The sequence below is a fragment of the Suricata suricatta genome, chromosome 10, assembly GCF_006229205.1.
Source record: "Suricata suricatta isolate VVHF042 chromosome 10, meerkat_22Aug2017_6uvM2_HiC, whole genome shotgun sequence".
Classification (NCBI taxonomy): Eukaryota; Metazoa; Chordata; class Mammalia; order Carnivora; family Herpestidae; genus Suricata; species Suricata suricatta.
Window position 1 is genome coordinate 63,331,792 of NC_043709.1, and position 18,612 is coordinate 63,350,403.

At 40.0% G+C, this 18,612-nt stretch overlaps 1 protein-coding gene across 4 annotated transcripts in view; it reads left to right on the forward strand.

Moving 5' to 3' along the window:
- LIMA1 (LIM domain and actin binding 1) overlaps positions 1-18,612 on the forward strand; it is an 86,031-nt gene that overhangs the window by 51,212 nt on the left and 16,207 nt on the right. For 2 of the 4 annotated variants that reach the window (XM_029955251.1, XM_029955254.1), the window contains 3 exons: positions 12,324-12,411; positions 13,821-13,969; positions 16,620-16,727. In XM_029955251.1, the coding sequence (XP_029811111.1) occupies positions 12,324-12,411; positions 13,821-13,969; positions 16,620-16,727 (345 nt within the window). The remainder of the gene's footprint in view (positions 1-12,323; positions 12,412-13,820; positions 13,970-16,619; positions 16,728-18,612) is intronic. The other 2 variants (XM_029955252.1, XM_029955253.1) reach the window with 1 other exon arrangement.

Below are 18,612 nucleotides of genomic sequence, written 5' to 3' on the forward strand. Positions count from 1 at the left end.
CAAATGTTTTCTATCAGCTAAAATCCTCTCCCAGGAAAAATCAATGAGGGTAGCCAGACTAGCTGTAGCCTTCAGGAGTTTTGACTTGCAAATGCACAGGGTTGCATTTTCCTAGGACTGCTAATGAAATTTGATCCTTCGTGTGGATTGCAGACCGGGTACCCAGAGGGAATTACTTAACTAGAAAATGAGTTACATATGCTGGTGACTTATAACACAATCCAGGGGCGGCAGGGCTGGTAAAATTTTCCAGTTTTCTCATACTTTCCTGCATATCTGGCTTTGTACATGGGGATGGTTTGTTAGAACAGTCATTATAATGAAATAAACAGATTTGAGAGGAAGCAAAGCCATCGTTTTCTCTAGATTCCATCTAGATGGGAAAGCTGAAATTTTTTAAGCTAAATATTTGGCCCAAATCCCTACATGTGTGAAGTAATGGTATAAGGCCTTCTTTCTGAGACAAAAATTTGAGAACCTGTCCAATAATCTTCGGTTATGTTTGATGTGACTTCGTTTATCTCTTCCCATAACTTGCAGTGCCTGTAGCTTTCCTAACTAGAACAGTTCTTGGGTGTTGAAGGGATCATCTATTTTGAGGATGTAGTAAGAACTCTTAAAGATTTGCAAACCTAGAACCTTTCCTGTGCATGAGTTTTAGCTCTGTTTTAACACTGGAACCAGTTGGCAAGAGATGTAGCCACAAAGCAGTTTTATGACTTTTCTTAAACTCCCATCCCTCTCAATTTTTAGTCCTCTAGGGCCTGCCAACTCCCTCATTCTCCTTTATGGTCTTCATAAAAAAAATTTTTTTTAAATTTAAATGGGAAGAAGAATTTTAAGTGGAAGGGGAAAAAAATGTCAGAAATCCTAAACAGAGAGTAAGGGGTTTTGTTGTGACTCAAAGCACCATTGTAAGTCTCCTCCTCAGAGACCCTGTTAGGGGCAGGACGGCTGATGTCATGCCAGCGCACACAATGTCGATTCAGTGCAAAGCCTGGTGCATGTCGAAACTGGCCTGAGGTAGGAAATGACTGGGATTGCAGCAAACAAAAATGCTGATTATGTGGAAGGATCTGCTGAGAGACTTTTTCCTCATACATGTCTGGCAAGAGATGGGTCAGAACAAGCTTATCACTCTGTGGCTGGTTAGAAGTGGAGAAAGACTCATATAAAGAAAGATCCTTCTAGATCTGTAATAGCACTGGGCAGCCTAACTGTTAATGGTATAGGAAGATGGTGGGGGCGGGGGGGGGGGGAGTGTCTAAGATTGACCTGGATTTTTTTTAATTAATTTTTTTAAATGTTTATTTATTTTTGAGACAGAGAAAGACAGAGCTTGAGGCGGGGAGGGGCAGAGAGAGAGAGAGGGAGACACAGAATCCGAAGCAGGCTCCAGGCCCCAAGCTGTTAGAGCCCGTCGTGGGGCTCGTCGTGGGGCTCATTGTGGGGCTCATTGTGGGGCTTGAACACATGAACCATGAGATCATGACCTGAGCCGAAGTCGGACACTTCACCGACTGAGCCACCCAGGCGCCCCTGACTTGGATTTTTTTAGGTGCCTTTTAAAATTTCCTGATTAGGGTGACCTGGGTGGCTCAGTCGGTAAAGTGTCCGACTTCGGCTCAGGTCATGATCCCATGGTTCGTGAGTTCCAGCCCCGGGTCAGGCCTGGAGCCTGCTTCAGATTCTGTGTCTCCCTCTCTCTCTGACTCTCACTGTCTCTCAAAAATAAATTAAAAACATTAAAGCAAAACAAAACTTCCTGATTAGTCATTTGTCACTTAATGGACCGCTTAGTAAAACTGAGCTGCCCTTGGTTTTATAGCAGTTTCTAAATAAGCATCTTTCTGTTTTGTTTACTTTAAAAAGTTTTGTCTAATATTTCAAAGAAAAAACTGCTCAAGTTTTGTCTACTTTAGCTTGAGGAATAACTAATTAGTTTGAAACTAGGTTATGGTTATTGTTAATATGAGCTCTCACAAATATGGTAGGGACCCTAGAAATCTTTTTAGGAGCAAGAGTCTACAAGAAAGAATGTACACTTCAGAACTAACAAATGAGTACCTCAGTGAGATAAATGAATAGAGTAGGTACAAATTGTGTGAGTCTTTGGTTCCACAATTAAATTTTAGAGAACTGGACTGAATCTCAGCTAACTAGCTGGGCAGGGCATGCAGCACATAGATATTGGAAATACATGGTCTATCTAATGTGTGGTCCTAAATTTTTTTTATCAGTTATTTACAAGAGACAAAGTTAATTGGCTTGACTTCCACTTTTCTTAGTTCTTCTTGTTCCCTTTTGCCTGAAATGGTTTCTGTTCTTTTCTACTTTTCTTCCTGATCTCTCTGCCCTCCTGGGGTTTTTTCTCTCCTTGTGAAATCTCCTCTTTCCATGACTCTAAGAGGTGAACCCCCAAAGTAGATTCTAATCCTCAGTTCTTACCCCAAGCCTCAGCCTCATATTTCTGGTTGCCTGCCAGATCAGACATCTTTCTTTGAACATCCCTTAGGCACTCACATTCAAGAAGGCTACAAAAGAACCCATTGTCTTTCTAACCAAAACCCTGCTTTTCCCAGGTGTCCCTTAGTTCATCACCATGCACCAGATCTCTTTGTCTGTGAAACATGGGATGGGTTCTTCCTTCTAGGTGTTTCTTCTTGCCAGTCAGTCATTTACTAACCCATCTAAATAAGCCTACCCTCTACATGCTTCTCAAGTATGTGCCGTTCTGTCTGGTCCCATAGTATTGCTACCACCTCCCCCTGTCAGCTTCTTTTCTTTGCTCTCATCCGTCTTCCACACAGTTGCTGTCTATTTTTCTAAATAGAGTTGTAAATTAGTTTACTCCCTTAATTTTGATGTCTCAAAGTTAATCCTTATTTAATATTTGGGTCTTCCGCAGTCGGAGCTCAACCTACCTTTCAGCCTCATAGCCAAGCTTTATACTTAAACTCTGTGTTACTCCTCGATCTATAAATTATTCATGCCAATCACCCCATTCCTGCCTTCTGAAATCTTATTCCTCAAGGTCTATCAAGACTGTGAGGCCTTACATTTATTTCTTTCAAATAAATTAACCCTTCTCACTCTCCTATAGAATTTTTGTTTTACTTCTGTTTGGGCACTTTATATCCTGCTTCCCTTAATAGTTGTGTATAAATTTGTAAACTCCCAAAGTCTATAATTTTCTTTCAAAGTAATGATGTTTTTCTTCACCAGTAGTTAGCACAGTGACTTAGCTCTTAGAGTTTAATAAAAGGAAGAAATGAAGCTTAGAATTCAAATAGCTTGTAAGTAATAAGAATTGATTAAAGGCTTTTCCTCACTTACTCTCTACCGTAGGTGAATAGATACATTAATCAGGTCAGATGGTTTAGTTGAATGTGATAGTTCTAATTCCTATGAGCAAATGAGCAGTGGATGGATTACTATAACTTACCATCATTCCTAGGAAAAAGAAGCTCCCCATGGACATACACTGAAGTGCTGTAGCATTCCTATCATGCATATGTTGACCTGGATTTGGGGTAGCTGAGGTAACTATTCTGGACATCCTTTTATGAAAAAGATAGTTGATTAACTAGTCCTAACCAACATTCAGTTATCATCATGTTGACATTTGAATCCACAATCTTTAGAAGCCAGGGTGTGGTTATTCAAAAAATTAAGTGCCTCTTCTTTCATGCCTCAGAATGACCAACCACCGTAATAAGCGTGTGACAGGCTCATCAAGTCTCACTTTTTTCTCTTTGGTTCCTCACATATTTGGTTCACACAAATCCTTGGCTAAGAGAGTAAAGATCAAATATTTGGATGATATATTTCTACCTTCATAACTGATTTAAATTATGGTCTTTTGCTTGGGTCAATTGAACCAGTTAGGTGTAATGCAAGAAAATAAGACTAGACTATGGATATTGTTGATTGTTTTACAAAGACACAGACTACTCCTTCTTCCATATAGTGTCTCCATTTTCTAGGAGAGGAGTTAGATAAAGGAAGAAAGGAGAGAAGAAGAGCGAGTACCTTCTCACCAAACATCACTGTTTCCTATAACACATACACTCACTCATTTGCTCATTCTTTAAGACTAACCAAGGATGGGAGATAGTAATGAGAAAATAATAATAAGTTTATCCATAAGTGAAAAGAATTAAAACTATTCAGAATTATTTTCTTTCTCCTTTTATCCCTGTTTATTCATGGCATATTTTAATGCTTCCAGTTAGTTGTATTTTAATTGTGTTAACTTGTCTTTATGACAAAGGCGAAACAGTACATTCAGCTAAAACAGAAGGATCTAAAATAAAAATGGAGGGGCGCCTGGGTGGCTCAGTTGGTTAAGCCTCCGACTTCAGCTCAGGTCAGATCTCACGTTCGTGGGTTCGAACCCCGCGTCAGGCTCTCTGCTGACAGCTAGCTCAGAGCCTGGAGCCTGCTTCTGGTTCTGTGTCTCCTTCTCTCTCTGCCCCTCCCCCTCTCATGCTCTGTCTCTCTCTGTATCAAAAATAAATAAAACATTAAAAAAATAAAAATAAAAATAAAATTAAAAAAAATAAAAATGGAAATTTCCCTTGTCCCAGCCAGCCCCCTTTTCATTGTTTACTACTTCTCTCCCTTTCTACTCCTAAGCCCTTAAACTTCCCTTAGAATTTCTGTTCCTCTTATCACTGGGATGACCATGAATGGCTAGCACCCAGACACCAACAAAAGCTGCACTTGTTAGTATGAGAGTAAAACCATCCTTCAAACAGTCCAGTATTTTTGTGATTTTTCTTCTTGTAATTTCCTGGAAGCGACCTTTGGTATTTTTTTCAGCTTTATGTGACTCTGGTACATAATAGTATATATGTGTTGGTGTAGTGAAGCAAGCCCTTGAGCAAATAAGGTCACCAAGCTAAAGTTCATTAGATGTTTTATCCATAGCCAACCAATCTATAATCTACCTCAAAGAAACCATTTATGTTTGCCTTCTTAAAGAATGGGTAGGTGTCCATAGGGAATCTCTACATTGTTATAAAATTATCCATGACATTTTATTTTCTCCTTTCTTGGTTAACAACTGTGTGTGTTCTTTTATCCACTTAATGTTATCTTAATAACATTTTTCCTCTGCTTTCTTAATGTCTTTTTTTTTAATGTTTATTTTTGAGAGAAAGAGAGTTGAGTGGGGAAGGGGCAGAGAAAAAAAGGAGACAGAATCTGAAGCAGGCTTCAGGCTCTGAGCTGACAGCACAGAGCCTGATGTGGGGCTTGAACCCACAAACCATGAAATCATGACCTGAGCCAAAGTCGGGCACTTAACCAACTGAGCCACCCAGGGGCCCCTTCTGTTTTCTTAATGTCTTTACTCTCAAGACTTTCTTAATGTCTTAAGAAAGTCATTTGAGGGGCACCTGGGTGGCTCAGTCAGTTAAGCCTCTGGCTTCGGCTCAGGTCAGATCTCACGTTCCTGGGTTCGAGCCCCGCATCAGGCTCTGTGCTAACAGCTAGCTCAGAGCCTGGAGCCTGCTTCCAGTTCTGTGTCTCCTTCTCTCTCTGCCCCTCCCCCTCTCATGCTCTGTCTGTCTCTGTATTAAAAATAAATAAAACATTTAAAAAAAAAAGAAGAAAAAAAAAAAAGAAAGTCATTTGAAATTATATTCCAAGGGGCACCTGGGTGGCTCAGTCAGTTAAGCATCCGACTTTGGCTCAGGTCATGATCTCACAGTCCGTGGGTTCGAGCCCTGCGTTGGGCTCTGTGCTGACAGCTCGGAGCCTGAAGCCTGCTTCGGATTCAGTGTCTCCCTCTCTTTCTGCCCCTCCCCTGCTCGCTCGCTCGCTCTCTCTCTCTCTCAAAATAAAAATAAAGACATAAAATTTTATAATGAAATTATATTCCAAGAAGAAAAAAATTCTGAGAATGTTCATAATTGGTATTAATTGCATATTTTTAAGTCATAATTTCAGGATGAACTTCAGGAGGAAAGAGACTTGAATAACTGTTAACATACTGTAGAGTCTAATATAGTCGTCCAAATGTAGAGCAATATATCCGTAATTTGCCTATCAGCAAATCATAAATCTTAAATTGACCTGACATTTAGCTTCTAATAGACACATTGCTAGAGGTTTCAGTATGGATCTGGTAACTGGTTTTGTTTAAATAAACACAAGAATTATCTTTGGTTTTCCATGAATGCCATCTTTCTTATATTAAAAGTAATTTTTTGCTGATTTCTTGTAGTCCCCTATAGTTTTATAATTTCAAAATGTAAGTACACTGTAAATACAAGTAAGCTATTTTCACTGACCTCTCTTTATAGTGGATCATTTCTCATAAAGACCTCACATCAGTGTAAGTTAAGTTTTATTTACCCTTAATTAGTAACTTACTAATTCCTTCATCTTTTGTGATAAGATAATAATGGATCCAGGTGCAAAGATTCCAGTAAAGAATTCTGATGTTTTTCACTGTGGCTGCTGTTGATGTACTAGCTAGAGACCAGTCCTTTCTTCTCTGTTTACTTTCAGGCCAACTAACTACTTACTGGTTTCTAGCTGGTTTCATTATAATAAAACATGTTGAAGAGTTAAAACAAAAACATATTGAAAGTAATGTCAGAGGAATGGAACATTCTGTATGCAAGGTTGGCTCCATTAGAATTTGGAGTAGCCAGAAAGGACTTCATTTACTGCCTCAAATATGATATCAGACCTTTCTGGTATCAGAGTCCTGGATTAGACAATATAGGTGTGTATACCCAGATGAATATATTAGTCATTTCCTCTAGCTTTCTAACTCACTGATGAGTTATAATGAATGACAAATCCCTATCAGAATCTTTGGCATAGGGGCACCTGGCTGCCTCAGAGGAGCCTGCTACTTTCTATTTCGGGGTTGTGGATTCGAGCCCCATGTTGGGTGTCAAGATTATTTAAATAAATAAAACTGAATAAATCTTTAAAAAAATCTTTTTAAAAATTTTTGTTTAATGTTTTTTATTTATTTTTGAGAGACAGAGACAGCGCGAGCAGGGGAGGGTCAGAGAGAGAGGGAGACACAGAATCCAAAGCAGGCTCCAGGCCCTGAGCTGTCAGCACAGAGCCCGACGCGGGGCTCAAACCCACAAACCGTGAGATCATGACCTGAGCCAAAGCCGGTTGCTTAACCGACTGAGCCACCCAGGCGGCCCTAAAAGAAATCTTTGACGTAAATCATGAGCCATAAGGGACTGTAAATTTATTTAATCCAGCTCACTGCTCTCAGGATATTAAAATCCCTAATTTACAGATGGAAACAGCTGAGGTCAGAGAAATTTACTGACATACCTGATGTCATTTGGCTACTTAATACCAGAGCAAGCACTGAAATTGTTTAGTAACGTCTCTACCATGTAACAGTATCTTCATTAATATGGTAGTAACTGTTTTTTAGATAAAAACAACTGGTCATGGCCTTAATTATCTGAAATCTAAGGAAACCAGGAAAAAAAATCTAAATATATCAACAATTATATTCTCAAAGACTTTAGCTCTCTATCTTCCTTCCCTCTTCCCACACTTTATAGTCTCATAACTGAATTAAAAAAAATTTTTTTTTAAATTTTTTAAATGTTTTATTTATTTTTGATACAGAGAGAGACAGAGCATGAGAGGGGGAGGGGCAGAAAGAGAAGGAGACACAGAACCGGAAGCAGGCTCCAGGCTCCGAGCTAGCTGTCAGCACAGAGCCTGACGCGGGGCTCGAACCCACGAACGTGAGATCTGACCTGAGCCGAAGCCGGAGGCTTAACCGACTGAGCCACCCAGGCGCCCCTAAAAATTTTTTAAGTTTATTTATTTATTTTGAGAGAGAGAGCATGAGCAGGGGAAGGGCAGAGAGAGAGGGAGGGAGAGAGAATCTCTAGTAGGCTCTTCACTGTCAGCACTGATCCCAGTGTGGGATTGAAGTCACAAACCCATGAGATCATGACCTGAGTGAGCTGAAACCAGTAGTTGGACATTTAACTGACTGAACCACTCAGGCACCCTTGTAGGTGAATTAAAAGCCTCAGGGCAATGAAGAGAAGAAATACGCTTGAATGCAAGAGATTTCATGTTGCTTGGGTGGCTCAGTCGGTTGAGCATCAGACTTTTCTATGTATCTTCCTAGTTCATGTGGTTATCCTTTTATAGCAACATAGTATTTCATTATGGCTTAATTATGCCATAGTAATTAGATATTTTTCTAGCCTAATAAATTCTAAGCATCGTGGCAGAAATATTTTGTTTTTAGTTATTTTAGGGAAAGGACTATCTTACTAAAGGGATATTCTCATGACCAAAAGTATGTAATTCATTAAACATTCTTTGTACATAGTCTCAAAGATTATACTACTGTATAATACTATTAGCACAGACTTAGGACATATTTAAATCTCTAGCACCTTGTCGTTATTTGATTTTATCATTTTTATCTATTTCTATTAATAAATATGAAGTATTACCTCTCCTTCTTTTGTTTTTTCCCCTAATTGTAAGAATATACGCATAGTTGGGGCACCTAGGTGACTCAGTTGGTTAAGCATCTGGCTTCAGCTTAGGTCATGATCTTGGAGTTTGTGAGTTTGAGCCCCACATCGGGCTCTGTGCTGATAGCTCAGAGCCTGGATCCTGCTTCCGATGCTCGCGCGTGCGCGCGCGCTCTCTCTCTCTCTCTCTCTCTCTCTCTGCCCCTACCCCGCTCACACTCTGTCTCTTTCTCTCTCAAAAATAAATACTAAAAATTTTTAAAAAGAATATACACACAGTTTTTGTAGAATGCTTAAAAATACATAAAATATAGAGAAATCCCACAAGCTGGATGTAAGTGCTCCTTCTATACATATTGTTTTACCTAAAAGATCTTTATTTTTTCTGTTTTCTTCTACCCGAACAAGGGAATGTTTTTCTGTCAGTACTTTGAGAAATTAAGGCTAGGTTTTATCTACATCTTATGTGTAGTTCACCAAAGTCCCATTTTCTCTACAGGCCATCCTTCCTCTACCCTTGACTTTCAGGGATGAGAGCCTGAAGGAAGGTCAAAGTTGAAAGGCTGAAGGAAGTGGTTGAGAGACGTAGGAGGAAGTAAATTATAAAGGGTTGAGAATCAACTTTTAAACAGAATTTTTCCTAAAAATTATCAGGATAGGAAACTCTGCATTTTACTTGATATTTGGGATCTCCCTTACTATATTTCTTTAAGAAAATTTTCCAGAAAATTTGCAGACTATTAGCTAAAAGCCCTAAGCGCTTGTTCTCCCTATGGGTACATGTTGGTGTGTTTGGTTTATGGAATCTGAGGCTATTTAAAGGGCCCTTCCCACTAATGAGAGCTGCTGTAGTCAGCTGACAGGAAGGAGGACTTGGGGGTGGGGGAGGCCAAGCCTGAGGAAATTCCAGAGAAAGTCTTAAAGTGTCTTGTCTTTTCTCTCTTCTCTTAAAAGGCTCCCTCAGGCCTCTGAGTAAACAGAACTGAAATGTGATAAAAGTGTGTTACAGAAGAGTATTTCAGAATCAGAATTCCTGGTATTTCTTTTCTTTTTGTGTTCTTCTACTTCCTTGAGAAATATTAGAGGAAACTCCTCCTTCTTCCTGTACCTCAGATTACCACTTGTAAAATGAGGATGACAAAATTCATTGTAAATGCTTTTGAGTTTTTGTTATTCTTAATATTTGAAGGATTTGGAGGTGAAATGGTATCAAAAGAAATGCTTAGTGCTTTGCCTGGGATCTCATAAAAGCCTTCCCATCTCAGAGCTGTGGTCCTCCTCTGAACCAGTATCACTATAACTTTGATTTCCAGAGACATTTCTCTCTATTTTTCTTTAAGACCAAATGGCTTTGCATATTCATATTTGTAAGAAAAAATTTATAGTACTGATACCCTCATGAACCCGAAGGCTTTAAAAAAGAAAAAGGCTTTTAACTTCATTTAACCTGAAGGTTTAAATTAAAAGCTGGCAAAGTTGGAAAATTTTATGCACCTAAAACCAAAGTAAGCCTCTGCCTGGCAAGGCATATGTCGGGATTCTAAATGGGCTTGTTCCCAATAACGCCAATGCAGGGACTCTGCAGGAGACAGAGAGGGATTTGGCCCTAAGTACAGACAGAAAACCACTCTCTGCAGGCTATGGCACATGACACATACTCTTAGAATTGTACTTGAACTTAACCTTTGACAGAATGTAAATGTTTGAAATACTGCTTCAGTATTAAGGATTCAGAACCTGTTCCCTTTTGGTTAAAAAAAAAAAAAAGTGTATTTGCAGGCTCTCTGCCTTTTTTGAGCCCAGAAAATTCTAACTTTTATAGTACTCATCTTACAGTGAAGCAGCATTTGGAATAAGTCTTTGGAATTTCCTTTACTTTATTTATCTGCAAATGAAAAATGTTTTGAAAATTTAAAAATGTGGATGGTTACGGTGTCCTGCCAAACCTATCTTCTTGTTTGGCTGATGATGTTCCTTATCCTTTGCGACATGTAAGTCATGTGGATGCGGTTGATGTTGCTGCGGCTGACCTGAATATGATGTGGCAAGGTTAGAGTTGCTATATATTATTTTATTTTTTATCAGTTAATAAAATATTTTATTTATTTTTGATACAGAGAGAGACAGAGCATGAGAGGGGGAGGGGCAGAGAGAGAAGGAGACACAGAACCGGAAGCAGGCTCCAGGCTGAGCTAGCCGTCAGCACAGAACCTGACTCGGGGCTCGAACCCACGAACGTGAGATCTGACCTGAGCCGAAGTCGGAGGCTTAACCGACTGAGCCACCCAGGCGCCCCTATCAGTTAATAATGTAAATAGCAAAGCTGACTGAAAATAAATGATATTAAGTGTATATTGAATTTACCAGAAAGTATTGTCATTGGTGTGGTACAAACAAACCAGCCCATGGCTCTGATTTCTGAAGTGGCATATTTTCTCTCTCAGTGGAGGCGGGGGAGGGTTGAAAAAGTAACAGTTCATGGTCTCAAACCTTACTGTTGACTTGATTAGCCCATTGAACGGAAAGGCTTAATAGCTATTTACTAATGTTGAATTCAGAAGAGTGCTAAGTGTTTTACTCTTATCTGCTGTCACGCCAGATTTCCTACTTCAAGTTATCTGGAAATAAATTGAGATTTGAATGATAGGATCTGGTTGAAGGCTCTCATTACAAGCTGAATAAACAGGACATACTCCCTGTGTACTATGGGATCATTCCGTGACACTAAATGGCCTTCTCCTGAGTTACTTTTCCAGGCTTAAAAATTATAATTTGTAACTTTAATTAGAGATCTACCATAGATAAGAGAGATATAAATGTAGTAATTTATAGGAATCACAAAATGTATTCAAAAAATCTGTACCATCCACTTTTCCATTTAAAAAACGGAAAACTAAAAACATGGTCTCTGACAGGGACACGCAATAAGCATTGTAATGGAAGTGTGGCCAGCCCCTTAGAAACAGAGGGAAGGCAACTTAGATTTAGGTAGGAGAGGTAAGGTGTACTTCACAGAGAGAATGTTGCTCAGCCTCTACTGGATCTTGAAGGAACAGACAACAAGAGGGATAAAAGGGTAATGGGGGAAAGGAACTCATGTATAATATGGATGTCACAGCAGTTTGCTTTTCCTGGAGGGTAAAGGGTGAGGCAGGAAATACTCAGAGAAGGTAGGTGGGGACCAGATGTAGAATGGGTCTTCTGTGACATACTATGCACTTTAGATTTAATTTAAGGAATGATTAGGAATTTTTAAAGAATTTTGAACAAGGGAGTAATAGGGATTTATATTGGGGGATAAGTACTTTCTATGACTTGGGATAATGGCAACGTCATACAGACTTGATTGGAAGGTATAGAAGAACCGATTAGAAATGTAATGCAATAGTCCAGGGAAAAGAAGACGATGTGAACCAAGGCAGCAACAGCAAGGATGAAGAGGGAGGGAGACGGGAAACAAACAGGGGATACGACCATCGATCGGGGCTTGGCAGTTTGGGACATGTCAGCCTCATCTGGGACATGAGGATTCACGTCCGTGACTGTTTAAATTACAACGTTTTCTGGTTAAGCTGGTTGGGCAGTGATGATTACCAGAGAGAACTACCGATGTACAGTTACTTATTTTTCCCTGGGCACCTGTGAATATGTATTGCTTTGTATTTATAATGCTAAAAACACATTCTGTGGAATATAAAAATGAATATAAAATCTAATCCCTTGTGGATTTTATTAATAAAGGAGATTTGCAAGCATCTTTTTGGAACATTCATCAAGATTTCCCGTCTCCTATGTAAAGCTTATTGCTGGGTTTTGTTTTCCAAGCAGATTCTTCGGACCCAGAGCCGTAGTGCAGGTGGAAGGAGGATCTCTGAAAACAGCTATTCTCTGGATGATTTGGAAATAGGCCCCGGTAAGCAAAGTTCCATGTATGCGAAGTTCCCTAGGAAATACTCATTAGTAGCTGTATCTTTTGGTCTCATGCTCAAAGCTTTTAGAGGAAGAATGGCACAAATGAAAAGGAAGTCTGTGGAGGCTCCTGGGTGCTCAGTAGGTTGAGTGTCCGACTTTAGCTCAGGTTATGATCTCATGTTTTGTGATGTGGAGGTCCACACTGGGCTCTGTGCTGACAGCTCAGAGCCTGGATCCTGCTTCAGATTCTGCATCTCCCTCTCTCTCTGTTCCTCCCCCACTCACACTCTGTCTCTCTCTCAAAATTAAAGACAATAAAAAAAATTTATTTAAAGGAAGTCTATTGGTGAAAGCCAAGGGGTACCCTTGTGGGATTACAAGGCAAATACTGCCAACAGTTTTGGCTTCATGGTCATCTGGGGCCATGGATGGGCAGTACCCTTTGTCAAGATTGGTTATCCTGGGGCACCTGGGTGGCTGAGTCGGCTGAGCCTCTGACTCTTGATTTTGGCTTAACTCATGGTCCCAGGGTTGTGGGATCGGGCCCTGTGTCAGGCTCCACGCTGTGTGCAGAGCCTGCTTAAGATTCATTCTCTCTCTTTCTCTCCCTCCCTCTCTTCCCCTCTCCTCCCCTCCTTCTCTCTACCCCTGTCTCCCACTTGCGTGCTCTCTCTCTAAAATAAAAAAATGAAAAAGATTGGTTATCTTATGTTACCAGTGGTAACAGAACACCTTGAGAGCATAATTACTATGTTTTGAAGAGGGCATTTACAGGCACTTCACAAAAGAAAAAATTAACAGGAAAATCATCAGCCTCCTGATAAAGAAATTAAAACAGCATTGAGATCTAACTTTTTCCAGTATTAAATAAGCCAAAATATTTAAATATATAATACTCAGTTATGGTAAGGGTTCTGCTTTTAATGTTGGGAAAGTGAGTAAATATTACCTGGTAAATGACAGTTTTATTCCTGATTTCCTTTGTACCTTTTTTTTTTAAGTAGGCTCCATGCCCAATTTGGGGCTTGAACTCATGACCCTGAGATTAAGAGTCACGTGGTTTACCTGTTGAGCCAACCAGGCGCTCCCCCTTCTTTGTACTCCCTTTTCTTTTTTTAAGAGCGAGAACACAAGCAGGGGAGAGTGGCAGAGGGAGAGGGAGAGAGAATCTTAAGCAGACTCCATGCTCAGCACAGAGCCCAAGTGGACTTGATCCCACGATCCTGGGATCATGATTTGAGCCAAAACCAGGAGTCATATGCTTAACCAGCTGAGTCCACCAGGTGCCCTTCTTTGTATTTTTAATACAAAGATAATACAAAGAATTATAGTAGCCCAAAATTCAGAATCTTGGAATCATTCAAAGCACATTTTATCTCTTTGTAAAGCACATCATTTGTGTGTTTCCAGGTCAGCTGTCCTCTTCCGCATTCAACTCAGAGAAAAGCGAGAGCAGGCGAAATCTGGACTTACCACGCCTGTCAGAAACCTCCATAAAGGATCGAATGGCCAAGTACCAGGCAGCTGTGTCCAAACAAAGTAGTTCCACCAACTACACAGTACGTGTTCTGTACTATTTATTCATTCCCTCCTCCAGCATATGGTCACTGACTACAGAAGCCAGAAATGTCTCCCACACCCTGACTTGTGAGCCCTGGCTCCCTCCCTGGGCCTCAGCCGTTCTCTTTTCATGTAAATCCTACCCTCTCTTCATTCATAACCCTTACCGTGTTCTATTCCTGACTTTGCTTTCCTGGGCCTCATTCCCTAGACCTCATTTCCACCCCATGCATTTTTGTGTGTGTGTGATGTTACCCTCCAGTAATATCACTGAGAGTTTTCCTGTCTCTTCTACTTAATCTTATTGTTGTTGCTAAAAAAGTTTTGTCTGTTAGTTTTAACAGAAACACTTATTTTTGTTTTTGAGGAAAGAAAGAATACCGGAGAGAAATATAGGATATATTCAACATTAATGGCAGATAGGGAGGCTTTTTGTAATTTTTTATTGATATGTAATTCACATGATGTAAAATTACCACTTTAGCATATGCAATTCAGTGATTTTTAGTACATTCACAAGGTTGTGCACTCATCATCATCACTGTCTAACTCCAAAATATTTCCATCACCCTGAAAAGGAACTGCATACCTGTGTGGTCACTCCTGGTTCCCCCTGCTTTCTGTCTTTATGGGTTTACCTATTTTGGACATTTTATATAATCGAGTCGTATAATATGTGGTGCACTTGGACGATCTTACGATGTAATGATTTTCTAAAGAAATAGAATAGAAGATAAGTAAAGGGGAGGGGGAAATAACAAGAAGATGACTTGCTCAATAATCACAAAATTTGTTGCTCTAAATAGAATGGAAGGTCTTTCCATTTTAAACTTTCCTAGGCTTAACTGGCAAGCTGACACTACGGAACTGCTTACTCGAAGTTACCTTTTAAATGCCATTTATTCATATATATATGTGCATATAGACACTGTACATATGCCTCTTATATATGTATCTTTCAAACATTTGATCCTTCTAAGATCTAAAAATACAAGCTATGAACCTCTTGGTGTCCTATTTTTTTTAAACAGAGTTGGAAGAACAGTATTGAACTTCACTTGTTCCTAGGCAGACTGAAACTAGTACCTATTAGAAATCATCACATGTATTCCAGGAGTTGAGACTTCTTTTCCTCACATTATTAAGTGTGCATTCTCTAGTAGTAGTTACCCATGGACTCAGTCTCTGGGCAACAAATAATTTCATCGTGGTTCTTCACTGTGGTTTTTAGGAGAGATGATGTGTATAACTCACTAGCAAAGTGGAACACCACAGACTCATTATTCACTGAACGTGAAAATGAGCAAAATTAGACTTAGAACGCAGGCCAGGAGATAGGGCAAATGGGTGATCTTTGGAGCTTAAGTCCTTCCTTTCAAGATTCTGCTGCTTCTCAGAGTCTTCCTGCTATAAACATTCTGACCAGGTGACTCCCTAAGTGGAAAAACCTGTTCCGTGACTTTTTTTTTTAAACCTTTAATAGAGTTTATCCATTGCTGTTCTCCTGCTCCATAAATCTTAAGAGTTGAAAAGTCTTTAGGAATTCTTGTAAAAAGTACATTTTATCTCATCCCAGAGGAATTTCTCAGGCTCCTTACAAAGGATGGGCTATAAATAGGCACAGGGTCTCTAATTCTGGAGGCGGGGATTCGAGATGGGGTCAGAGATGAGTCCCTGGGCTGGCCCGTTGTGTTCTGCAGCTCTGTTTGCCAGCGCCTCCTCCCAGAGCCACGTCCCTCAGTCTGAGATCCCACACCTCAGCCAGCACACTCCCACCCTCTTCACTGGCTCTGGGACCATAAATTGCTTGTCTTCTCACCCTGCCTAAAGAATCACAAAGAACAGAAAGGTATCAACCTTTCAGAAAGGTGGCAGACTAAAGGGTAGGAACTGTCCATATTCATCTACCACTTTATTGATTTTGGATCTAGTAGATAAATTGTAATGTTTTGCCCCAAGTGCTCTTCGCAAGGAAAAACATGTGATTATGCTTACTCCATATGACAGTATTAATGCCTGCTTTTTCATGTTGAGGCTCTGTTTTGAGAAGTAGAATAAGGTATGTCTTTAGTAGAATGTATGAATTTTATGCAAAAAGAAGCATGTTTTTGAAAGTCTCACCAAAAAGATTGTCGTATGGTATCATTAAATATAATTTCAGTTTTGATATGTATGCATCATCCCTGTCTCTCTTTCCAGGCCGAGCATTTATATCTATGGTCAGTATATTTTCTTAATTATTGGCACTTTGGCATTTCCTTTCCCCTGCTCCAGAATGGTCTTTTCTGAGAAAACGCACAAGCTTTGCAGTCCCACGAGCTCTGCTGCTAGAGGAGTGCATCACAAGAACGCTGACTGCCGGGGGGTGGTTGCGGTGTGTGTCCGTGTTGATATGTCTGTATGCTAATGAACATCCAGTTTTAGACTAGCATACAAATATTTAACTCCGAGGTCTGTGTCCACAAAGCTGCTTTTGTCATTTCACTAGTCAATGGGTTTTGCTTGTGAGAATTAGGGGGTTGATTTGACCCAAGGCCTCTTAAAAGAACTGTTCTTTCACCATTCCAAGTTTACTTAATAGATGTGCTATGAAGAGCGTAGAACAGTGAGATTTTTCATTTTAGTTCACAGATTATTTTTGTTTTCTAGAATGACTTGAGAGCCAATGGTGGTGAAATAAAAACTCATAAATTGGAGCAAAAGGAGAATGTACCCCCAGATCCCGAGGTCTGCATCTCCCATCAGGTTGGGGAAAAGGTGGGTTGAAAAGTCTGATGTCCAGTTGCCAAGGAAGCATGTGTTCTAAATTAGATGCTTAAAATTAGAAACAACTCTAACTCTAGGCTGTGGAGTGTCTGGGAATTTGGTAACAGCTGCCAGGACAGATTGTCATTTTTGCAGGTCACATAGTTTTAGTTGGGGATCTCTGCAACTTATAACTGACCAAATAATGAACCTTCACTGGAAAATTCTTTTGCTCAGCAAATGCTCAGATGGCTAGAGCTAAAGTGATTTTTAAAAATCTGTTTTGATTAGTGATCCTATCTTCAAAGTATTTGTGTCTTCTTAATTTAGCATATTTTATGCAAGACCCTTTCATTCTTTCACTCAAACTATTTTGAAAGCTAGGCACCATGCTAAGCACAGGAAATGCTAAGCTCAACTCAGTATGAGCAGACCATTCCATGTGGTCTTTATCTGCAAGGAAGCCAGCAGAGTGGAAGGGAGACGGGTAACAGGTTGGCTGGCATGAAGCAACATGGTGAGTGCTGTGAGAGGCTCTGAGGGGCCACGGAAGGACGGGTAGCCTGACTTCCTCAAGAAGGTGATGTCGGAGCCAAGTCCTGAAGAGTATGTGGGAGGAGACCAAGTGAATACGGGAAAGGTTGAATAAAGAAAAAGAAGGGCATTCCAGGCAGCCACAAACAGAGATTTGGAAACCGGAGCTTCAAACCAGGATGGCGTGGCTGGAACACAAGACACATACGGGTGAAGGAGAGAGGCAGGTGGAAGGAGAGCCAGGGCAGGTCTTGAAAAGCTCTGGATGCCAGGCTTACAACTTTGGAAGGAGTCCTGCAGAGGTCGAAAACCACCGGAAGATTTTAAGTGAATCATATTTGTGTTTTATGCCCCTATCATTACATGAATGGCTTGGTCAGAGTAAGTCACAACATTTATATCATGTGAACTTATCATTTTCTCTGCCAATCCATTACCCAATTTCATTTGACTTTTGGCCAATATGTTAATCGAATGTTAAGTTAGATGAGGAGAAAGAGCTTTCAAATATATTACAGTGATTAATCTTAGGAGAAAAATCATTGTTTCTGTCATACATATTGGTAACCTTGAGGCCATTCTTCCAAAAGGTGAGGAGATCATCAAAATGGATTAAGAGCAATCGTCCTCAAATTTATTTGACTATAAGAGACTTTAAAATGTTTGATGTACTGGGGCGCTTGGGTGGTTCAGTCAGTGAAGAGTCTGACTTCAGCCCAGGTCATGATCTCATGGCTCACGAGCCAGCCCCACATTGGGTTCTGTGCTGACAGCTCAGAACTTGGAGCCTGGTTCAGATTCTGTGTCTCCCTCTCTCTCTCTCTGCCCCTCCCCGCTTGCACTGTGTCTCTGTCTCTGTGTCTCTCTCTCTCTCAAAAATGAATAAACATTAAAAAAAAATTTGATGTATTGACAGAATACCAACAGAAACTTATGAAATACGTTACACACTTGGACCAAAGTAGGTGCACAGGAAAATGGTTTCAGGTTAATGGCTACAAAATTTGAATCATAGGATAAAACAAGAAAAAATAGAAAAATTATTTTACCAAAACATATTGCAAATGTATGTTGAAATAATAAGGCAAAAATACTTCGCAGTAGTATAATGGTCATAAAATCATCCAATAAATTACACATGTCCTTGCAACGGTGGGCTCATGCATTAATTCCATGAGTCACATGCCATGTATCAAGTGAGTTCTCTTATTAGACTACCTGGTTTTCCCATTTTTAAGTGGGAGATTATGTCTTAAGAATAACTGAGGTGTGATGCTTGGGTGGCTCAGTTGTTTAAACGTCTGACTCTTGAGCTCAAGTCTTTTTTTTTTAAGCTTATTTATTTTGAGAGAGAGAGAGCAAG